The sequence below is a fragment of the Magnolia sinica genome, chromosome 12 (genome assembly GCF_029962835.1).
Source record: "Magnolia sinica isolate HGM2019 chromosome 12, MsV1, whole genome shotgun sequence".
Lineage (NCBI taxonomy): Eukaryota > Viridiplantae > Streptophyta > Magnoliopsida > Magnoliales > Magnoliaceae > Magnolia > Magnolia sinica.
In genome coordinates this window covers 61750601-61772582 of record NC_080584.1, presented here as the reverse complement: position 1 = coordinate 61772582, position 21982 = coordinate 61750601, and the positions used below count along the sequence as shown (strand labels likewise).

General features: G+C 39.4%; 1 protein-coding gene across 1 annotated transcript in view; it reads left to right on the top strand.

Moving 5' to 3' along the window:
- LOC131220124 (receptor-like protein 15) overlaps nucleotides 1-19414 on the top strand; it is a 38774-nt gene extending 19360 nt beyond the window's left edge. The window contains exons 2-4 of the mRNA XM_058215096.1: nucleotides 7475-7822; nucleotides 7968-8042; nucleotides 17050-19414. Of these exons, the coding sequence (XP_058071079.1) occupies nucleotides 7475-7822; nucleotides 7968-8042; nucleotides 17050-19328 (2702 nt within the window). The 3' untranslated portion in view covers nucleotides 19329-19414. The remainder of the gene's footprint in view (nucleotides 1-7474; nucleotides 7823-7967; nucleotides 8043-17049) is intronic.
- Nucleotides 19415-21982: the final 2568 nt, after the last annotated feature.

The window sequence follows — 21982 nt, the reverse complement described above, 5'->3', positions numbered from 1 at the left end:
GTCTGAGAACCGGGATCAGAGAAGCAGGCAAGCTAGACCCCAAAGGGGCGTATCGACTGCTGCTGGTCCAAATAGAATCCCAAACCCTTATGCTCGGCCAAGGCTCGACAACTGTCATCGTTGTGGCCAACCGGGCCACCTATCAAATACTTGTCCTTAGTGAAAAGTGGTAAACCTTGCCATCAATGATGGTAGTGCTGATAACGCTTATAAAGATCTAGATATTGAAGAACAAGAGCATACCATCGAGGACGAGGCAAATGATTCAGGTTAGGTTCAGCAAGATCAGGACGAGTCGCTCGTCGTGAGGCGACAATTATATACACCAAGAAAAGAAGTGCATCCACAGCGGCATAACATCTTTCGCACTAGGTGTACGGTGAATCGAAAGGTTTGTAACGTGATCATTGATAGTGGAAGCAGCGAGAACATCGTCTCCAAGGTCATGGTGGAAAAATTATAATTAAAAACGGAGCGTCATCCCTCTCCATATACAATCGATTGGATCAAGAAGTCAGTGAAACAAAGGTAACTAAATGGTACACCATATCCTTTTCAATTGGCAAACATTATAAGGATAAAGTAGTATGCGATGTGGTTGACATGGAAGCATGTCACATACTACTCGGTCAACCCTGGCAATCTGACCATGATGCCACTCATAAAGGGTAAGATAACATATATATCTTCGTCATGGATGACCGGAAGACCATATTGGCCCCTATGGATCCAAAGGAACACCTGAAACTTCTAAAGTGGAGGGTCGTTTTCTCTTAACCATATGAGACTTCGTGGAAGAATCCAAAGAAATAGGACAGGCTTATGCATTAATTGTAAAGGGAGAAGAACTCGATCCTACCATCATCGTTGAAAGACTAAAGCCCTTGCTACATGAATTAAAAGAAATCTAGTTTGATGACCTTCCCGATGGTTTACCCCTAATGCGGGATGTCCAACACCATATCGGCTTTGTCCCTGGGTCCAGTTTATCTAATCATCCTCATTATCGAATGAGTCCGAATGAGTGTAAGATTCTACAGGGACAGGTAGAGGAGCTGATCCATAAGGGTCTTATTCAAGAAAGTATGAGCTCGTGTGCCGTACCGGCTCTATTAACTCCAAAGAAAGAAGGGAGTTGACACATGTGTATCGACAGCCGGGCCATCATCAAAATCAACATAAAATATAGGTTTCTTATACCACGGTTGGACGATATGTTGGACATGCTAGAGGGCACAAAAATATTCTCTAAATTGGACCTAAGGAGCAGCTCCCATCAGATTTGAATACAGTCGGGTGATGAGTGGAAAACGACCTTTAAGACTAAGGAAGGATTGTATGAATGGATGGTCATGCCCTTCGGTCTTTCGAATGCGCCTAGCACATTTATGAGATTGATGAACCAAGTTCTGAAACCTTTCATTGGGTGGTTCGTTGTGGTTTATTGTGATGATATTTTAATATACAGTCAAGACGAAACCACCCATATGGAACACCTCAAGAAGGTCTTTCAAGTGCTCATTAAAAATAAATCGTATCACAATTTTAAAAAGTGCAGCTTCATGACTGATAGCCTATTATTTCTGGGTTTTGTCGTAACATCCACGGGCATTCGGGTGGATGAGGAAAAGGTGAAGGCAATCAGAGAATAGCCGGTTCCCACAAATATTCACGAAGTGTGAAGTTTTCATGGACTGGCGACATTTTATCGTCGGTTCGTGAAAATTTTCAGTACTATTGTGTCACCAATCACAGATTACATGAAGAAAGGGTAGTTTTAGTGAACTGACGAAGCCGACAAGAGCTTGCCACAATCAAGCGCATATTATCCACGACCCCGGTTCTTGTACTTCCCAACTTTGACAAACTATTTAAAGTCAAATGTGATGCCTCATATGTCGAAATTGGGGGAGTTTTGTCTCAAGAAGGTAAGCCGGTAGCCATCTATAGTGAGAAACTTAGCGATGCACGTAAGAAGTGGTTTACATATGAGATCGAGTTATACGCGGTGGTCCAAGCACTGCGACACTGGCGACATTATTTGATTCAAAGGGAATTCATACTTTACACGGACCATCAAGCTCTCAAATTCATTAATAGTCAAGCTAACATTAACCATGTGCATGCTAGATGGATCTCATTTTTACAGGAATTCACGTTCGTACTAAAACATAAGTCAGGGCAACAGAACAAAGTAGCTGATGCGCTGAGTCACCGTGTAACTTTGTTTGTCACTATGAGCAATGAGGTGATCGGGTTTGAGCGCCTCAAAGACATATATGCCGATAACGACAACTTCAAGGATGCATGGGTTAGATGCCAAGAAGGTCACCCCGGCGACTTACATATGCAAGACGGGTTCCTTTTCAAGGAAAATGGATTGTGCATCCCGAACAATTTGCTAAGAGAACAAATAATCCAAGAGATACATGGAGGTGACCTCAGTGGACACCTTGGACGAGACAAGACGTGAGCTCTTGTGGAAGAATGGTATTATTAGCGGCAATTGGTACGTGATGTGGGAAAGTTAGTCTAACGTTGTTATATTTGTCAGACCTCCAAGGGAAAATCTCATAATACGGGCCTCTATACTCCATTACCTGTGCCTGACGGCCCTTGGGAGGATTTATCTATAGACTTCGTGCTTGGTCTCCCACGAACACAATGCGGCATGGATTCGGTGTTCGTGGTAGTAGATCATTTCTCCAAGATGGCGCACTTTATTCCATGTAAGAAGACTCTCGATGCAACACACATGGTGAATCTATTCTTCAGAGAAATTGTGCAGCTACCCGGGGTTCCCAAGACTATTACTTCTGACCATGACACGAAGTTCATAAGCCACTTGGACTCGATTTGATACACGGCTTCAATTCAGCAGCGCCTACCTCCCACAGACTGACGGTCAAACTGAGGTTGTGAATTGCACGTTAGGAAACCTCCTTCGATATATTTCAAGAGAGAAATTGAAGCAGTGGGATTTGGCTTTGTCTTAAGCGGAGTTTGCATTCAACAACATGGTAAACCGCTTGACAGGAAAATCCCCGTTCCAAGTTATTTACAGATGAGTACCTCGCTACATACTAGACTTGGTCCCCTTGCCCAAGCTCCCACGCATGAGCATTACAGCAGAACATATGCTAGACAAGATCATGGGCATTCATGCGGAGGTACAGACCAAGCTATATGTCTCGAACGAAAAGTATAAGGAGCAAGCGGACAAGCATTGGCGACAAAAAGTGTTCGAGGTGGGCGACCAAGTAATGGTCTATCTGCGCAAATAAAGATTTTCGACTGGAATGTACAACAAGTTGAAGAATAAAAAAATTGGATTGGTATCAATCATCCAAAAGATCAGTAACAACGCTTATGTTATTGATCTTCCAGATGACATGGCAATCTCACGGACTTTCAATGTCGCGGACCTGACCGAGTATCATGAACCAGAGCATGACGAGAACTCGAGGACGAGTTTTTTTGAAGTAGAGAAGACTGATGTAGAGTGGGTCGCGGATAGTTACATGGCCAAGATGGATCAGAAAAGGTCCGGTCGATGACAGAAGTGATCCAGACCATCGGACCTTAAATTGGGCATATCTCGCAATCCGGAATGAGTTATCTGACATAAAATATATAATTTTAGGGTAGAACGAGCTACTTTAGCCAACCAATCCTGCTATGCTAGGTTTCTTAAGCCATATTTGCAAAATACTGCCAAATCGACGTTCGTTTCCCTATTGTAATTTCATTTTTACTATAAATAGTAAGTTTTAGTGTAATTATAACTCTTCATCCGTTGGGCTTTAAGAGTTGCGTCCAACTTGAAAAGAGCTTAGAAAAATTAGGAGAACGGTTTGGTGAAGCCAAATAGGACACTTACTATTTTTGGCCGAAAACCTTGTGCAGTAGTAGACATCACGACCGTCTATAAATAGTAAGTTTACTATTTATAGTAAGTCACGAATTCTAGGAGTTTTAGTTGTAGTTTGACTCTGATTTCTTTCACATTGCTTGGTACCCCTATTTAAAGAGTTGTGAACTCATTTTTATGAATTCATTAATCAATTTCGAATTTATTAGAATTTATTTTTATTTCCTGCTTTCTTTCCTCGTGGATTCGAAAAGTCTCTGTGAGGAGTCCAGAGAAGTTCCGTGGATTCGGAATAGTTATCCTCTTGAGGAAGACGGTGCTCGACCTTACGTCCTCCCTTGCGTCACATACTGAAGGTAGGGGCCCACATGATGAATGGTACACACATCTAGGTGGGCCCACGTAATGGAAGGTTAACATCAAAGGTGGGACCCACATGATGGATGGCCTTTCGCATGATGGACGATCTACACCAGGTGGAACCCACTTGATGGAAGGTCCGTATGAAAGGTGGAACCCACATGATGGACAGTCCACATGAAAGGTGGAATACACGTGATGGATGGTGGCATTGAAGATGGGCCTATATGATGCAAAGTTGACATCAAAGGACGGCCCACAGGATGAATAGCCCATATTGAAGGTGGGGCTTCACATGATTAATGGTCCACATTAAGGTGGACCCAGATAAAGGATGGAGTAAGCCTCACATGATGGATAGCTCGCAACAAAGCGTGGCCCCATATGGTGAAAGACGCATATCCAAAGTAGCCCACCATAATTGATGATCAACATAGAAGGGGTACCTCCACACAATGGATAGTGGACATCAAAAGTGGGCCTAACATGAGGGGATAACCCACATTAAAAATGCTCCCTATATAATGAATGGCCCACATCAAATTCTGTGGACTCGCATGATGGACTACCTATATCAAGTGGGACCCACCTAATTGAGGATCCACATCAAAGTCATTCCTAATGATGAATGGTATGCAAGATGGACAACCCACTTTGAAGGCAGGGCCCACACGATGGACACATCAAATGTGAGCTCCATGTGATGGGTAGTGAACATTCAAGTGACCTACATGAAAGAAAATTAACATTGATGGTGGGCTCCACATGATGGATGACCTAAATCAAGGTACATAGCCCCCCACATAATGGATGACCTAAATCAAGGTGGGTCCCCACATAATGGATGGTGCACATCAAAGGTCGACCCCTAATGATGAATGGTCTACATCCAAAGTAGGTCTCGCATAATACATGGCCCACTTCAAATGTTTGACCCACAAGGACTGTCCACATAAAAGGTACACTCCACGTGACATACAATCCGCGTGCATTTGCCAACATGATGGATGGCCAGCATCTTAGGTGAAACGAATGAAGGAGCATGCTCATTTGAAATAGAGTTATTGCAACTTTTTAAAATCATAGCAACTATCCTTTAAATAAGTTTTTATTTGAATGCTTTGCCAAATATGATTATTTCAAATAAAAGCTCTTTTCAAGCATGAAAAAGTAATTTTACCAAATGAACTTATTTAACAATAAGAGCTAGTATAAAGAAACTTATTAGAATAGCTCTTATTTGAAAAGCTCTTATTAAATTAGATAAATCATGCCAACCATGCCTTGAGAAATAAGTGGTATCCAAGTGGAATCATGATGCAAGGATGGACGTGATGAGGTCGATCACCGTCTTGCTCAAGGAGATAATTACACTGAGTCCACGTAGCTTCTCTGGACTCCTCACAAAGATTCCTCAAATCCACGAGGAAAAATAGAAAGAATAGAAATAAATTCTAATAAATTCGACAATAGATTAATTGATGATAAAAGCGAATTTTCAATCCTTCAAATAGTGATACGAAACTTATGAGGAAATTTCAGAATCAAACTCCAACTGAAACTCCCTAAAATATGTGATTTTTAGTAGACTTCATGGTTTTTGGCCAAAAATAGTGTCTAATTTGGCCTAACCACGTTATTCTCCCAATTTTTCTAAGCGCTTTTCATGTTGAGCACGACTCCTAAAGCTTGAAGGATCAAGAGTTATGATCGAATTAAAACTTACTATAAATAGTAAAAAAGAAAATAAAATGGACTTTCGACCATCAATTTGATGGAATCTCACAAATTTGGCGTGGCAACCCGGCTTTGTTGGGGTTGCGGGGTTGGTTGGCTAAAGTAGCTTCTCCTACCCCAAAATTATATATGGTACGTCGAATAACTCATTCCGGTTTGGGAGATATTTCTGTTTTAAGGTTCTGAATGTCCTAATCACTTTTGCCTCCGATCGGGCCTTCTCTGGTCCATCTTGGACATGAAAGTGTCCACGACTGCTCTACATCAAATCATGAATAACACTATTTCACACAATGCAAAAAACAACAAGTTCTGAGTGGCCCAACATGTTTTACATGTAAAATCCTTACCATCTATCAGGTGAGCCACTTATTTTCTCAGTCCATTTCAAATTTTCCTGTACAGAACTCCTAGATGTCCTGATGTAAAATTTCTCCTAAAACCTCTAAGTTCACGTGGTGTTGCCCACCTGGGTTTTGAATCATGAAGAATTTCATATCTTCTTTTCATCTTACTGAGTTGCACCTAATTAATGTGTTTGACTAATGATACATACCATGGTTCCCTCATACACAAACTTATCATTGTCATCTGATCCCCATTTTTCCATTGTTTTTGGCCCGAATCATAGCAGCACGAGGATAACTTGATTGAGGGGGTAGATGTTCTATATAAATAAAACATGGTGGACAGCACAAAGATCTGCAACTATGTCTGCTCTTTCAGCCATTTTATTTTATTTATACTTTGATGGGTCTTAACTATCGTTTCTTGATGAAATGAAGGCTGCCATTGGAAGCCCAGTGAATTAAGTTGCAAAAATGTATGTATGCAAAAAAAAAATAGTTTCAAATTTAATAATTGAAATTCAATTTGATAGTGCATCCAAACACACTCAACAGTGCCATTTTGAATTCAGGTGGAGATGGCAAGGTATGTTTGCAACACTAAGATTGCATTTGGAGCACTTATTATTGAATTGCAATTATTGGTCAAATGAGGTGGAAATGGCCAAAATTGAAAACCATTGGCTTTTTTTAACCAATGAGTCCTGAATTGTAATTTTGACAATTTTAAGGTGGACTTGAGAAAACAAGCCAACAATTAATAATAATAATAATAATTAATTAAGTTGATTATGATTGGCTTTCTTAACCAATGAGTCCTGAATTGTAATTCTGACAATTTCAAGGTGGACTTGAGAAAACAAGCCAACAATTTAATTGAGATGATGATGATTGGACAAACCAAAAACAGAGTGGTTGTGATTTGCGGCCTTCTCCCACATAAACACAGAGAAACATTTTTAACCTTTACAATTCAATCCTTTTCATGTTGAGCACAAGGTCCAAAGCAACATATTGGAAATAAAGGCCCCTTCAAAGTGTTTATCCTTGGCATTTGAGGAAATAATTTTATTTTATTTTTCATGAAAGATAAAGAATGGTTGGGATTTTTCCCTATTCTAAGCTGAGGCCCTAAATGCAGGACGTCATCCATATGCAGGTTTCAATAGATGGTCGAGATTGAGCAAGCTAGAGAACCTTGACCTGAGCTATAACTCATTCAATGTAACCATCTTACCGTATTTGGGTGCATTCTCATCCCTCAAGAGACTGTCTCTGACCAGGAATTACTTTGGACTTCCACACAGAGGTGTTGATGTGGAGTATTCACCTCTTGGAAATTTATATACAAGTTTTGAAATGTTGTCAAGATTGGGCAACCTAGAGCAGCTAGGCCTAGGGGATAATCAGTTAAATAGAAGCATTCTACCATATTTGGGTGCACTCTCCTCCCTCAAGAGCCTTGATTTAGGCGGAAATTATTTGGAAGATTTCTTCCCGTCAAAAGGTAAGTTAATTAACTGTAAAGAAATTAAGCCAAGATTGATAATATTAGTTTAGATAATATTTTGTACTTTATTTAGTGGTCATGCCTCACTTCTCCAAATTCCTACTCTAATGTTATTTTTTTAAAATTGTTTAAATCTTGATAGATTTGGCCAACTTGAGCAAACTGGAGGCGTTGGATTTGGGATATAATGGACTCAATGGTTCCCTAGTTCTGCAAGGTAAGAGCAGTTGGATCATTTTTAATAAATGTTGTAGTTGAGTGTCTTTCACATGCACCTCAAAATGGCATTTGAAAATTCACATTCTGAGATGCTTTTCATGACATTATTTTTGCCACCACCAGTAGGAAAATATATTACATCTTTGTGGAATAATAAGCTTTAACTTTGAAAATGATGATTGTACCTTTCTATGGAGGATTCTCCTAGCGATGATTTCTGCTCTCGTTATCCTTAAGGAAGAGGTGTGAAAGCAGGACACGAGGTGCGTGCAACCTTCTTGCATGTTCCTTTGTAACCCAAAACTCTGTGGGGTCACCACATGTCCGTAAGGAATCCACTCCCTTGGATGTGAGCCCAAAAGTGAGATAGATCAAAAACTAAGGTGTGCTATGCTACAAGAATTGCTGGGGGATTTAACACACACCGTCAACTTCCTTGGGGCCATAGAAGTTCTGGATCAGAATGATATTATTGTTTTTCCTACATCCTAATGGAAGTCACCTTATGAACGGGCTGGATGGAATATAAGGGATCAGCATGGGCCTCAGGAAGGTTCGAATGGTCTGTGTTTCCATTCTCGTTGTTTTCTGTGGTGCGGCTCACTTCAATTTTGGATCTGCCATATTTTTGGAATTACATCTTATCCTGACCTTGCGAAACTGATGGACGGAGTAGATGTTAGATGGCCAACATGGTGGGCCCTACAGAGCTTTGGGCTGCACCGGCTCCTTGTAAACAAGGATTGGCCAGAGCTCACGTGTCAAATCAGGGCAGCTGTTCTCTCGCCGCACGGATATACCTTGCCTTGTAACCAAAGGTTACACGTGATGCGGATTTCCTTGGAAAGCCTTTAGCTGGTAGTTGGTATACTAGGTGGCCCACTGTAATGTTTTCGTGAAACTCACCTTTTCCTTCTACTTTGCTAGCTTATTTGACGACATGTGACTAATATGAGGAAACGAATTGGCTACTACCCCTGCCACCAGCCCCGTGGCTGATGGTCGGTGCTCTGTGGGCCCCACCATTATGTATATGTTTCATCCATTTTTACTGATCATTTTAGGGATTTAGATAAAAACTTAGAGAGATATAAATCTCAAGTGGACCACACCACAACAAAACAATAGTGATTGGATATCTACCATTAAAATCCTCCTAAGGCCCACTGTACTGTTTATTTGACATCCAATCTGTTGATTAGGTCATACAGGCCCAGATGAAGGGAAAAAACAAAGATCAACTTGATCCAAAACTTTTTTGGCCTCCAAAAGGTTTTTTAATGGTCGACACTCATTCAACACTGTTTCTGTAATGTGGTCCACTTGAGATTAGGATATACCTCATTTTTGGTCTCATATCATAAAATGATCTAGAAAAATAAATGAACCACATGGATGAAACACATACATCATGGTGAGGCCCACATAGCACGTTGGCCAGTGCAGGGGGAGTAGCCAATCTGTTTCCCTAATATGAGGACTAGCCAAAACTCAAGTGGGCCACAGGAGAGGATCCACGAGGGGTAAAATGACTACCCTTAAAACGGAAGTGGACCGCGTACTGAGTAACTCAGTACCCTCAGCATATTATGTAAACTTTGTGGGGTCTACCATTATTTATTTATTTTATCCACTCTAGTCATCCATATTAACAGATAATTTCAGGTCTTGAACAAAAAAAGGAAGCATATCCAAAACTCAAGTGGACCACACCACAAGAAATAATGTGATTGAACCTCTACCATTGAAAAATTCTTGTAGGCCACATAAGTTTTGGATCAAGCTTATGTTTGTATTTTCTCTCCATCCATGTCTTTTTAATATTATGAACTGGTTGGATGGAAGATAAACATTACTGTGGGCCCTAGGAAGGTTTTAACGGTGGAAATCATTATTCCACACTATTTCCTATGGCATGGTCCCCTTGAGCTTTGGATATACTGAAATTTTGGGATCAACCCCTAAAATTAGCAGGAAAAATGGATGGATGGTGTGGATAAACTACATACATTCACAGTGGGCCCAACTGAGTTTACTTAGTACAATTAAAGCTTACTGAGTAACTCAGTACGCAATCCGATTTCCCTTGAAACTTTCCTGTGCTAGCTCGATGTTTTTGCTCCATCCAAACCTTTTATGAGGTCATTACCACTAGGATGAAGTGAAAAGGCAAAAGTCCTAACCTGATACAAAACTTTTCAGCCATTCGAATATTTCAATTGTGTTCATTATATCCCCATGTTACATCTCATGTAGCCACTTGAGTTTTGGACCCACCTCTTTATATCGAATGTGCTAAAATGATATCAATAGTTGAATGTGCTAAAATTATATATATATATATATATATATATATATATATATATATATATATATATATATATATATATATATATATATATATATATATATATATATATATATAGGATGAATTCCTCACAAACATCGCAGTATGGTCCCCCTATAATCCCATCACAGGAACTTTATGTGAAATCCTTTCAGAAAATCCACCTCTTATGGGAATCATGTAACCCAAGCCTTGTAGCGTTCATTGTAAGGTGTGTGTTGTATCCACTTCATCCATCCATTTCATTGGTTCATTTTAGGACATGGATATCCAATATTGAAGTAGGTCATGTTGTTTTTTAAAGTCTTAAATCATTTAGAAACATCGGGAGACCATTTGATGCCATTGAGCACCGTTCGATGCCATCGAACAGTGCTCGATCCCATCGAGAATTTTTGAATTTTCTCTAGTTGGTCGCTGGACTAACTGGGTGCTTTTTCAATGACATCGAAGGTTATGTTCGATGCCACTGAAGATGGCTTGATGAAATCGAATAAGATCCAATTTTCATGTCTTGTCTCTGGACTAATTCAGCATTTGTTCGATGTCATCGAAGGATAAGTTTCGATGTCATCGAATGGATCCATGCAGATTTTCATAGAGTTGCAATTTTGCGGGATTTGCTTCATATTTCGATTGTGATTCTTCCAAAGGTTACATATTTGGGTGTAATCGGGATTAGGAGAAAATTACTAGGGTTTCAAATTCGACCAAGGGGTTTCAAGGGTGTAGCAAGGGATTGATTTGAGGTTGTTCGAATCGAGTAAGCTCTCATCTCTTGTAATTTATGTTTTTTATAGTGATCATCTGTCACTTTGTACTGTAGTTTTTTCCCGCAATGGATTTTCCACGTTAAATCGTTGTATTCTCTTTGTGCTTGCTTAGTGCGATTAGATTACTTTTCTAGATTCATCTCTATGTGCTTCCATAGTCCCCCCAACAATTGGTATCTGAACTAACACTAGGGCGCAGGCTTGAATCTGTAAGGAGGAGTATCAATGGCTGGAAATCTTAAGTATGACATTGAGAAGTACTCAGGTAAAAACAACTTTGAGTTATGGAAGGTTAAGATAATTAGCCTATTAACTCAGCAAGGGCTAGATGAGGCTCTTGAGGAGCGACATGCGTTTATGGATGATAATGAATGGAGGATTCTAGATAAGAAAGCTAAATCCTCAATCCGATTGTGTCTAATGAGTAAGGTTTTCTACAATGTCATGAGTGAGAAAACTACATCGGAGTTGTGTAAAAGTAGAAGACGTTTATGCGAAGAAGTCCCTTGAAAATAGCCTACACTTGAAGTTATTTTTGTTCAATTTCAGGATGACAGAGGGTGTAGATGTGGAGGCCCACATCAGTAATTTAACAAGTTGATTATGCAAGTTGTTAAACATGGAGGAAGTGGTCAAAGATGAAGTCAGGCTTGTATTTTGCTAAATTCTCTTCCGGCATCGTATGAGTCTTTCAGGGACTCTTTGTGCACTAGTAATATATCCCTGAGTGTGGACATTGTTATCTCAGCCATTCAGGGAAATGCCATGAGAAAGAAAAAACGGTAGCATAGGGGCCTCTACTAATGCACTATTTATAAGGGGTAGGAATACTGAGCGAGGTACAGGATCCTCTTGGTTGAGATCTAAATCCAAGGGAAAGGGTAAAGGTAAGTTAAAGTGCTGGAATTGTGGGATGTTAGGGTACATGAAGAAGGATTGTACAAATCCTAAACTAAAGAAAGAAAACTCAGTGGCTTCTTCCAGAGAGGCAACATTGCACGTCTGATGAAGAGACAAGTAGAGGTGATGTGTTGTCAGTATCTATGATCGGACACTTATACGATGATCGTAGAGATGAGTGGATTCTTGACACAGGGAGTTCATTTCACATGACTCCTCATCGAAGTTGGTTCACCAGTTATATAGAGTACGATGGTGGACAGGTATTTATGAGTAATGATAATGCCTGTAACGTCGTGGCTGTTGGTACAGTGCGCATCAAGATGTTTGAAGGGATGGAGCGTACCTTGACTGAGGTGAGGCACGTTCCTTGCTTGAAGAAGAATTTGATTTCTCTTAGTGCACTCGAAGCAGGTGTAAGTTCAACGGTTTTAATAGTATCCTTAAAGTTTTAAAAGGGGCACTTGTGGTTATGAGAGCACAGAGGCACATTAATCTTTACAGGTTGATCGGGAGTGGTTCAACAGGTGGAGTTGTAATAGCTGTAACAGATTCCACGTCTGCATATTTGTGACATGCACATTTGGGCCTCATAAGCAAGCGTCGTATGAAGGTATTTTTTGATCGTTGTTTAATTCTAAGTTTTAAAAGTTCTAATTTAAATATATGCGAGCATTGTATATATGGTAAACAATCTAGGTTATCTTTTAAATCTGAAAAACTTATACATAGGGGTGTGCTTGACTATGTCAATTCTGATGTATGACGGTCATCGCCTGTAGTTTCCTCCTGGGGGTCGTGGTGGTTTGTCACATTCATTGACGACTACTCCCGGAAAGTTTGGGTTTATTTCATGAAACATAAATATGAGGTCTTCACCAATTTCAAATAATGGAAGGACATGGTGGAAAAGCAGTCAGGGCGAAATTTAAAGGTATTAAGGACAGATAATGGTGGTGAGTTTACTTCAGGAGAATTTAATCAATTTTATAAAAATTGAGGGATCATATGACAGCACACACTATGCCACATACTCGAGGAAAAACGGTGTGGTTGAGTGGATGAGTCAGGCTTTCTTGGAGAGAGCTCGATACATGATTAGTAATGTTGGGTTGGGCAAGGACTTATAGATTGATGCTGTTAACGCAGCTTTCTATTTGGTGAACCAGTCTCCTTCTATGACTATTGAATGTAAAATTCCAGAGAAAGTAATGAGTGTCCATAAAGTGGACTACTCAAATTTGCGTATATTTTGTTGTGAGGCTTACTCTCATATACTGTCAGTTGAGAGAGATAAGTTAGACCAAAAAGCTAAAAAGTACGTCTTTGTTTACATAGTGGTTGTGTAAAGAGATACAGGCTATATGACCAGGTCATATGGAATATCATCATTAGCAGAGATGTCAAATTCAACGAAAGCTCCCTATTCCGCAAGAATGGTAAGGAGTAACAAGAACCAAAGAGGTTGGTTGTGGATGTTCAGATTGACACAGAAAATACTCAGACTGAGACAGATGCGTAGATAGTAGTATAAGAAGAGGTGGAGCAACCACCTAGGAAAAACTTACCGTGGGATCACAGGTTACCAGCGAGATACAGGTACGATTCTAATATCACATATGCCCTTCTTACAAATGAGAGAGATTTGTCTACTCTTCAAGAGGCTCTTAACGAGCCTGATGTAGAAAAGTGGAAGGCAGCAATGGACAATGTGATGGACTCCTTCTACAAGAACAACACATGAGAGCTGGTAGAGCTACCAGTGAGCTGAAAAGCAAATGGATGCAAGTGGTTATTCAGAAGAAAACAGGATGAATACAAAGCGAGACTAGTAGTGAAGGTTATGCTTAGAGAGAATGAATTGACTTCACAGAGATATTCGCACCGGTGGTTAAGCAAGTGTCTATCAGATTCGTATTGGCGCTGGTTGCCTAATACGATCAGGAGCTGTAACAGATGGATGTGAAGACTGCATTCTAGCATGTGGAATTGGAAGAGTAGATCTACATGAAGCAACCAAAAGGCTACAAAGTTAAAGGGGCAGAGAACAAAGTTTTCAGGTTGATGAGGTCGTTATACGACCTGAAGTAATCGCCTAGGCAGTGCTATAAAAAAATTAATTCTTTTATGTTGAGTCAGAAAATTACTAGGAGTGAATACGATCACTGTGCTTATTATAAGCACTGAGTGATGGCAAGTTCATCATCCTAGTATTGTATGTTGATGACATATTGATCACCAATCATAACATGTTAGAAATCGATGTACTAAAGACTCAGTTATCAGGGACTTTTGAGATGAAAGTTCTAGGGGCTGCAAAGAGTTTTTCGACATAGATATTTATAGAGACAAGAAGAGGAGTAGGCTTTGATTATCTTAAGCAGAGTACCGTGAGAAGGTGTTGATCAAGTATGGGATGTACAAGGCTAAGCTAGTCAGCGTTCTCCATGCGGCTCACTTCAAGTTTTCCTCGTAACAATGTCCTAAATCAAATAAAAAAAAGTAGGATATGTATCATGTGCCTTATTCGAATGATATAGGTAGTTTAATGTATGTCATGGTTTATACGAGACCCGATATTTCACAAGCAGTTAGTGTTGTGAAATGGCTACACTAGGAAGCAACACCGGGAAGTGGCGAAATGACTACTTTGATATATTTGAAGTACAAAAGACTACGTCTAAACTTTTGAAAAGATAGTGGCAAAGTTAGTATGGTATGTGGATGTAGATTTCGCAGGCAATGTTAATTCCAGAAAGTCAACTTCAAGTTACTCATTTATGCTAGCGGGTGGAGCAATCAGTTAAATGTTTAAGCTTCAGTTTATGGTGGCTCTTTCCATAATTGAAGCTTAGTATATGACAATGATAGAGGCTTTTAAAGAAGGTGTTTGGTTGATTGGCATGATAAATCAGTTGGAGGTTCAGTAGGAAGTCGTGCTGGTTAATTGTAATAGCGAGAGTACTATCAATTTGTCTAAAAATTATGTTTATCACTCCCCTACTAAATACATTGATGTTCATTACCATTTTATCACACGGGTGCTTGAAGAAGGAGGTGTGACTCCATAGAAGATTCACACCAGTGCAAATCCGGTTGACATGCACACAAAGGTGATTCCTGTAGAGAAGTTTAAGTTCTGTGCGACTTCTTTAAGCTTAGAGAAGGTGTAAAAGGAGAACAGTGTGCACGAGAAGCAATGGTGGAGCTATGATTCAAGGCAGAGATGAGAGAAGAGGACAATGAGATACATTTTGATGATTGAAGACATGGTGGAGATCGTTATTTTTTGAAGTCTTAAATCATTCAGAAATAGGGTCTGTCGATTACATCGACAGATCATTTGATGCCATCGAGCACTATTTGATGCCATCGAATAGTGCTCGATCCCATCGAGAATTTTCAATGCTTTTTTTATCCCATTGAAGAGTGCTCGATGACATTGAAGGATATGTTTGATGCTATCGAAGATGGCTCGATGCAATCAAAAGAGATCTGATTTTCATGTCTTGTCTCTTGATTGATTTGGTATTTGTTTGATGCCATCGACATGGCTTTGATGTCATCGAAGGATAAGTTTCGATAATATCAAAGTGTGTTCGATGACTCATATTTGGGATTATGATCTAAAATGATCTCATCAAATGGACGAATGGTGTGGATATATTATTGTGGGGCCCGAATAACTTTTATTTACTTTGAAACGTTTTTACACCTCAGAGCTAGAGGACGGTCAATGCTTGTCTTCGCATGACACGTACCCACACTAGCCAGGTTGGTGGTGTGTGGTACACTAGCCAATCCACTTCCATATGTAAAACCCTCTCTATCCTTGTGACGACCTTTATTTTCAACGTAGGTACAAAAGATTTTCCCAAACAAAACTCCTTTGGGCCTAAAAATTGGTTTATATAAAGTTTCTCCTAAAACCTTAAGTTCACACGGTGTTGCCCCCCTTAAGTTTTGAATCACAGAGAATTTTGTGTCTTCTCTTCATCTTGGTGAGTTACACCTATTAACGTGTTTGATTAAAGATACTGACCCATACACAAACTTATGGTTGTCATCCCATCCCCATTGTTCCATGTGGAATGGCCCACCCAAGTTGTGCATCTGGCTGATATTTTGGCCCGAGGTCCTAGTATCAACGATAACCTGATCAATGAAGTAGAGGTTCCATATAAATCTTGGATGTCCCTGTACGATTCCGGTTTGACCTCCAAAATCGAAGAAATATGAAACTCCTTTTCCTACTTCCTATGACACCGTCCGTGTGACAAAACTGTGGGCCATTATGTCTTGCCAGCTGATCATAGGACATGAGGGAAAAATTAGGCAGATCCGAAACTTATGTGGGCCACACCATAGGATGGTAAGTAGATCAGATCATTGACTGGATCATTAAACCGTAGGTCCATGGAGTGAAATGTTTACAGCCCCATATACATGCACTACCAGCCCATTTCTCTGTAAATATGGATGATTGAAATAAAATCGTCTGGATCACAGATGGATCTATATTGCTTTGTTATTATAGTAAAACTAAATGATTAGAATTACTGTCCAAGCAAGCGATCCAGAGGATCCAAAATACATGGCAACCATGAAAAAAAGCCACACATTCTGTTTTATAGCCTATCCATGTTGGAAGTGAGCCATCTCATTCATAGGTTTGGTCATGAGGCACTTGTTGTTTTAAAGCATCACTTTCATCCATGGGTGGGGAAATGGATGGCTATAAAACAGAATGTCAACTACAAATTGATTCGGATCATCAAATTCGTGCAATTTTTTCCTATGGTAGCCCATGAAAGATTCCATTGATGTAACCGGCAACTTAGATCGATCAATTGGACTACAAGCTCTTTACTCATAGTACTTAAGAACACTATAACTCTTATTACAATATTGAGAGCACAGGATAATTTCTCTTATGACCAACTGAATTTTGGGGTGATAAGTTAATTACATTTTCATTTTTGCAGCTTTTTGCAATCTTGAGCATCTCCAAGAACTGGCTCTTCGACACAATGAATTGGAAGGGAGCCTTCCTCCATGTCTCAGCAACTTGTCATCCCTCCAACTACTTGATCTGTCCGATAATAGACTCAGTGGGAAAATCTCCTCATCTCTCATCTCTAGCCTCACAATGATCCGGTTCCTTTCTCTCTCTGCCAACCGCTTTGTGGGGTCTCTCTCATTTAGCTCATTTGCTAATCTTTCCAAGCTCGAGGTTGTGGAACTTTCAGTACTGAACAGTACATATCTTAATCGCTATGTTACTAGTACTTATCCCAATCAGTTAGAGGTGGAAACGGAATCCACACATTGGGTTCCTAAATTCCAGTTGAAAGTCCTCCAATTATCAAACTGTGACATAAACAAGCTCACTGGTACCATTCCCAGCTTCCTTTCCACCCAATATAACTTGATAGAATTGGACCTATCCCACAACAGCATGAAGGGAAAGTTTCCATCTTGGTTGTTAGAGAATAATAAAAGACTTGAAATGCTAGACCTTGGAAGCAACTCCTTAGCTGGCCCATTCCATCTGCCACCTCATTCTAATAACCTGACTGCATTTTCTCTGGACGTCTCCAACAACCACATCTCCGGACAACTTCCGGAAAATATCGGTTTCAGCCTTTCAAATTTAAAATACTTAAACATGTCTACAAACGCACTTCGTGGTACCTTTCCTCTGTCGATGGGTAACATGAGAGAATTGTTTACTTTAGATTTGTCGAGAAACAATTTCTCAGGAGAAATACCAGAGCAGTTGGCCCTGGGTTGCATCAGATTAGAAGTTTTGAAGCTATCAAACAATAGATTACAAGGCCCAGTGTTTCCGACACGTTCGAACTTGACTAGGTTACAGTATCTGTATTTGGATGGCAATCAATTCACCGGGAGGATCTCAGCTGGTATATTCAAAAGCCCCCATCTACAGTTTTTGGATGTTGGTAAAAACAACATATCAGGTCGTCTTCCTGCACAAATTGGGAACTTTTCTGAGTTAATGTGGCTTTCCATGCCAGAAAATTATTTAGAAGGTCCTATTCTAGCCGAGTATTGCAACCTATCTAGTCTTTCACTTTTGGACCTTTCCCAAAATAGAATTTTTGGTTCCATACCTTCATGCTTCAATCTATCTCTGAAATTCTTACATTTGGAAGGAAATGAGCTTACAGGATTGATGCCAAATGCTTTATCCAAAATTTCCTCCCTTGTTACATTGGATGTCAGCCACAACAACATCTCTGGTAATATTCCAAATTGGATTGGAGCATTTCCTAATTTAAGGGTTCTTCTCCTCAGAGGAAATAATTTGCAAGGTCACATTCCCATGCAGTTGTGTCAACTGAAGAACGTCAGCATATTAGATATTTCACACAATAATCTCTCTGGTCCAATACCACCGTGCTTTGGTAATATGACATTCGGGAGGGCAAGAGTAGCGGACTTCTCAACTTTTGTTTTCTCTCCATCATGGGCCGTCGTATACAATCTCGTTGACCTGCCTGGATACCGTATTAAAGTTTTGGTGCCTTATATAGTTGGACATATGACAAAATCTGAGGAAGAAGTGGAGTTCATAACAAAGAAGAGGTCTGAAACTTACAAGGGCAACGTTCTTTACTTGATGTCCGGTGTAGATCTGTCATGGAACCAGTTAACAGGTGAAATCCCACCTGAAATTGGATATCTAACCGCTACTCATGCATTGAACTTGTCCCACAATCAATTGAGTGGACCAATTCCAGAAACCTTCTCAAATCTAAAACAGATTGAGAGCTTGGACCTTTCTCACAATAGATTGAGCGGGGAGATTCCTCCTCAACTGACTGAGCTCAACTTCTTATCTGCATTCAACGTCTCTCACAATAACTTATCCGGTGTCCTACCGGACATGATGAAGGGGCAGTTTGGCACCTTTGGAGAAACCAGCTACGAAGGCAATCCCCTACTCTGTGGACCACCACTGAAGAGTTGCTTCTCCACTTCTCCGCTACCACCTTCAATGCCAACAACGTCAGGCGACGAGGATGATGGAGATGACATAATCTTCTATGCATGCTTTTCGGTGTCATGTACTATGTCGTTCTTGCTTTTCATAGCACTTCTCTACATCAACCGCTATTGGAGAGGTCTATACTTCTATTTCGTTGATGCATGTATCTATTCGTGCTATTATTTTGCTTTACACAGCTACTATTTTGCTTTAGACAACCTTCGGAAGGTTTTCACCTGGCCACATGCATAACCTTCAAGTCAGATTAGTTTCTCCCTGTAACTCTTATTGTAAGACAATAATAATCATGTTTATGCATGGCGTGACTTTTATTTCAACCCATCACTACACCTAAAACGTCATTTAGGAACAGTTTTAAACCGTTCCTAAATGCTTCAGGAACGGTTTAGTACCGTTCCTAAATGAGGCGTCACAGAAAATCAGGTACGGTTTAGAACCGTTTTGGGTATTTTTTAAGGAACGGTTTTAAACCGTTCTGGTGCCAACGGCCATATTTGAGAATGGTATTTTTTTCTTATTTCGAAACAATTTTAAACCAAAAAAAACCTGCTATATAAAATAAAATAAAATAAAATATATTTAAGTCATATTCATTTAAGAATCAAAAGATGGTAAAAACAACCATGATGTATTTTGAAACATTATTTATCTGACTTGCAAACCTAACAGTAAAAATTAAAATCTATAATGGAAGACTTCAAAATAAAAAGACAATTCAATGAAAGTCTGTCCAGCAGATGAAGAGCTCCACAATGTGATGGCCTTTTATGTACCCAACTAACAAGCAACAAGTAAAAAAATAAGAACAAAAACATGTGAAAAGATTGAAAGAACAACAATCAACTATCAAAACAGTGTGAAAAACATAATGGGGACTGTTGTTAGTTGACTCACTTGGTTTTTGGATATGCTCGATGCACTCCTGACCCGAGGGGAGCTCGTTCTAGACCAATTGAGCTGCAATAACAGAAAAACAAGAAAATGAGTAAATAATAGGAAAAACTAGTAATCCAGAAATATTTCAATTTTGATATAAAGCATACGAATGCACATGATTTGTATCGGCTTCTTGCAATAGCACCATCCAAAGCCAAATATAAACAATAAATAATGAAGATAAAAGACATTACAGAAGCCATTATGTATCAATCCGAGTGTAAAATATGGATCTAAACTCAAAAGATACAAAATTATATACAGTATTTTAAGGAAACAGCTAGAAACCATGTAAAGTCTAAGTTGTGGTAGCATGTCTGGCATGAATTGAATAGTTTACTGCTCACTCCATTGACATGAACTACTCTAGCAATGTTTGATATAACATTGAAAAGATGTACTGGAAGAAGAAAAAAGAATTGAACAAACCTCTGTGCTAACTGGAAATGCAGCCTGCGATAAATCTTCCTGCAAAACAGAAACAATAATTTTTAAACAAGAAAAAGAAAAAGAAAAAATAGCATACAACTGTTAGAGGACATGTAATGCCTGTACAAGTTGAAGACAGCTAGGTTACAAGTAGAATAAGCACTCTCCACTACACGAAGGAAATTCATTAAATACTTTGGTAGATATATAATTACATATGGGGAAGCTAGCCTCAGCACAATGTACCAATTTCCTTATCTGACACTGCACTGAACTGGACATAGGTGCAATGGTCCATGACCAAGACCATCCATCTAGTGGGTTTCACATATCAGATTATGAGATAAGGTGACCTTCTAATGGTAGGTACAAAACAATATTGGCAATAGACAACATTGAAATTCAAGAGGTCCGCCAATTGGATTGGTGAGATTGTCCAATCCGTGCAATTTGAAGATAGTGGGGCATCCATGGTGGGACCCACCAATGAGCATGCAAATCCATGCTCACCAACCATTGTGTGACCCTGTAGAATACAACTCTTAACTAGCTAGTGAAGATGATAGCAACCTGTATAGAAAAGAAAAGATGATAGCAACCTGTATAGAAGTATAGGTTTGTGTTGGATCTGAATTCTTATACTGATCTAACCTTGAATAGTTTGAGAATAAGAAGTTGTGGGCTCATTAAGAAAAAAAAAAAAACAGAGAGAATGTTCTGACTTAGAAAGAAGGAGAAGCATAGAAGATTTTGATTTGGAAATAAACAGGTGTAAAAAGTTCCAATTGAGGATTTAACAGATAAAAATTGAAAGTAAAAAGGGAATAGTACAAACATTATTTAAAAAAGAAAGGGAACTTGTTCACCTGCACTAAGGATTGTTCGTGTATCATCATAGAGCTGGTTGTTTGGGATAAGTACATTGAGGTAGGCTATACAAAACTGTTTTTGCACAATACAAAAAGCATTTTAGCTTGCAAGTATTATGAACATGCTATATTCTAAAATTTAAGGTGGCACTCTTATCAAGTAAGCCACATATATTTGACATATATTTGTTGAATCTAGGCTATTGGACTTCTCTTTATTGTTATTTTTTCTCATCCAAGTTTGATATGGATTAGCGAGCCAACATTATTTTCAGAAAATGCATCTTAATAGTGGAGCTCAATTAATGGCCAAGCCATGCTCAGGCCAACGATGAATGGCCCAGCCTAGCCAATTGGCCTGATCTAATCTCTAAGTGGGCCATGGTTATAAGAAAGAAAAGAATGCATGGTTTAAAGACCTTTGTTAGCAGCTCCCATTCAATCCAGGTGAGCTAGACTACCATAGGTTTCAATGTTGTAATGCAGATTTTCTACCATTGAACTACATGCTCAAATCCAAACTCATACCGAAGTTCAGAAAAGATAATTAAAACTGAAGTTTATGCAAAATACTAGAGTTGACGCAAAGGAACAATCAAGGGAAAAAGAATATTTTGCATAAAAAAAAAAAATCCATGTAAGAAATATGAT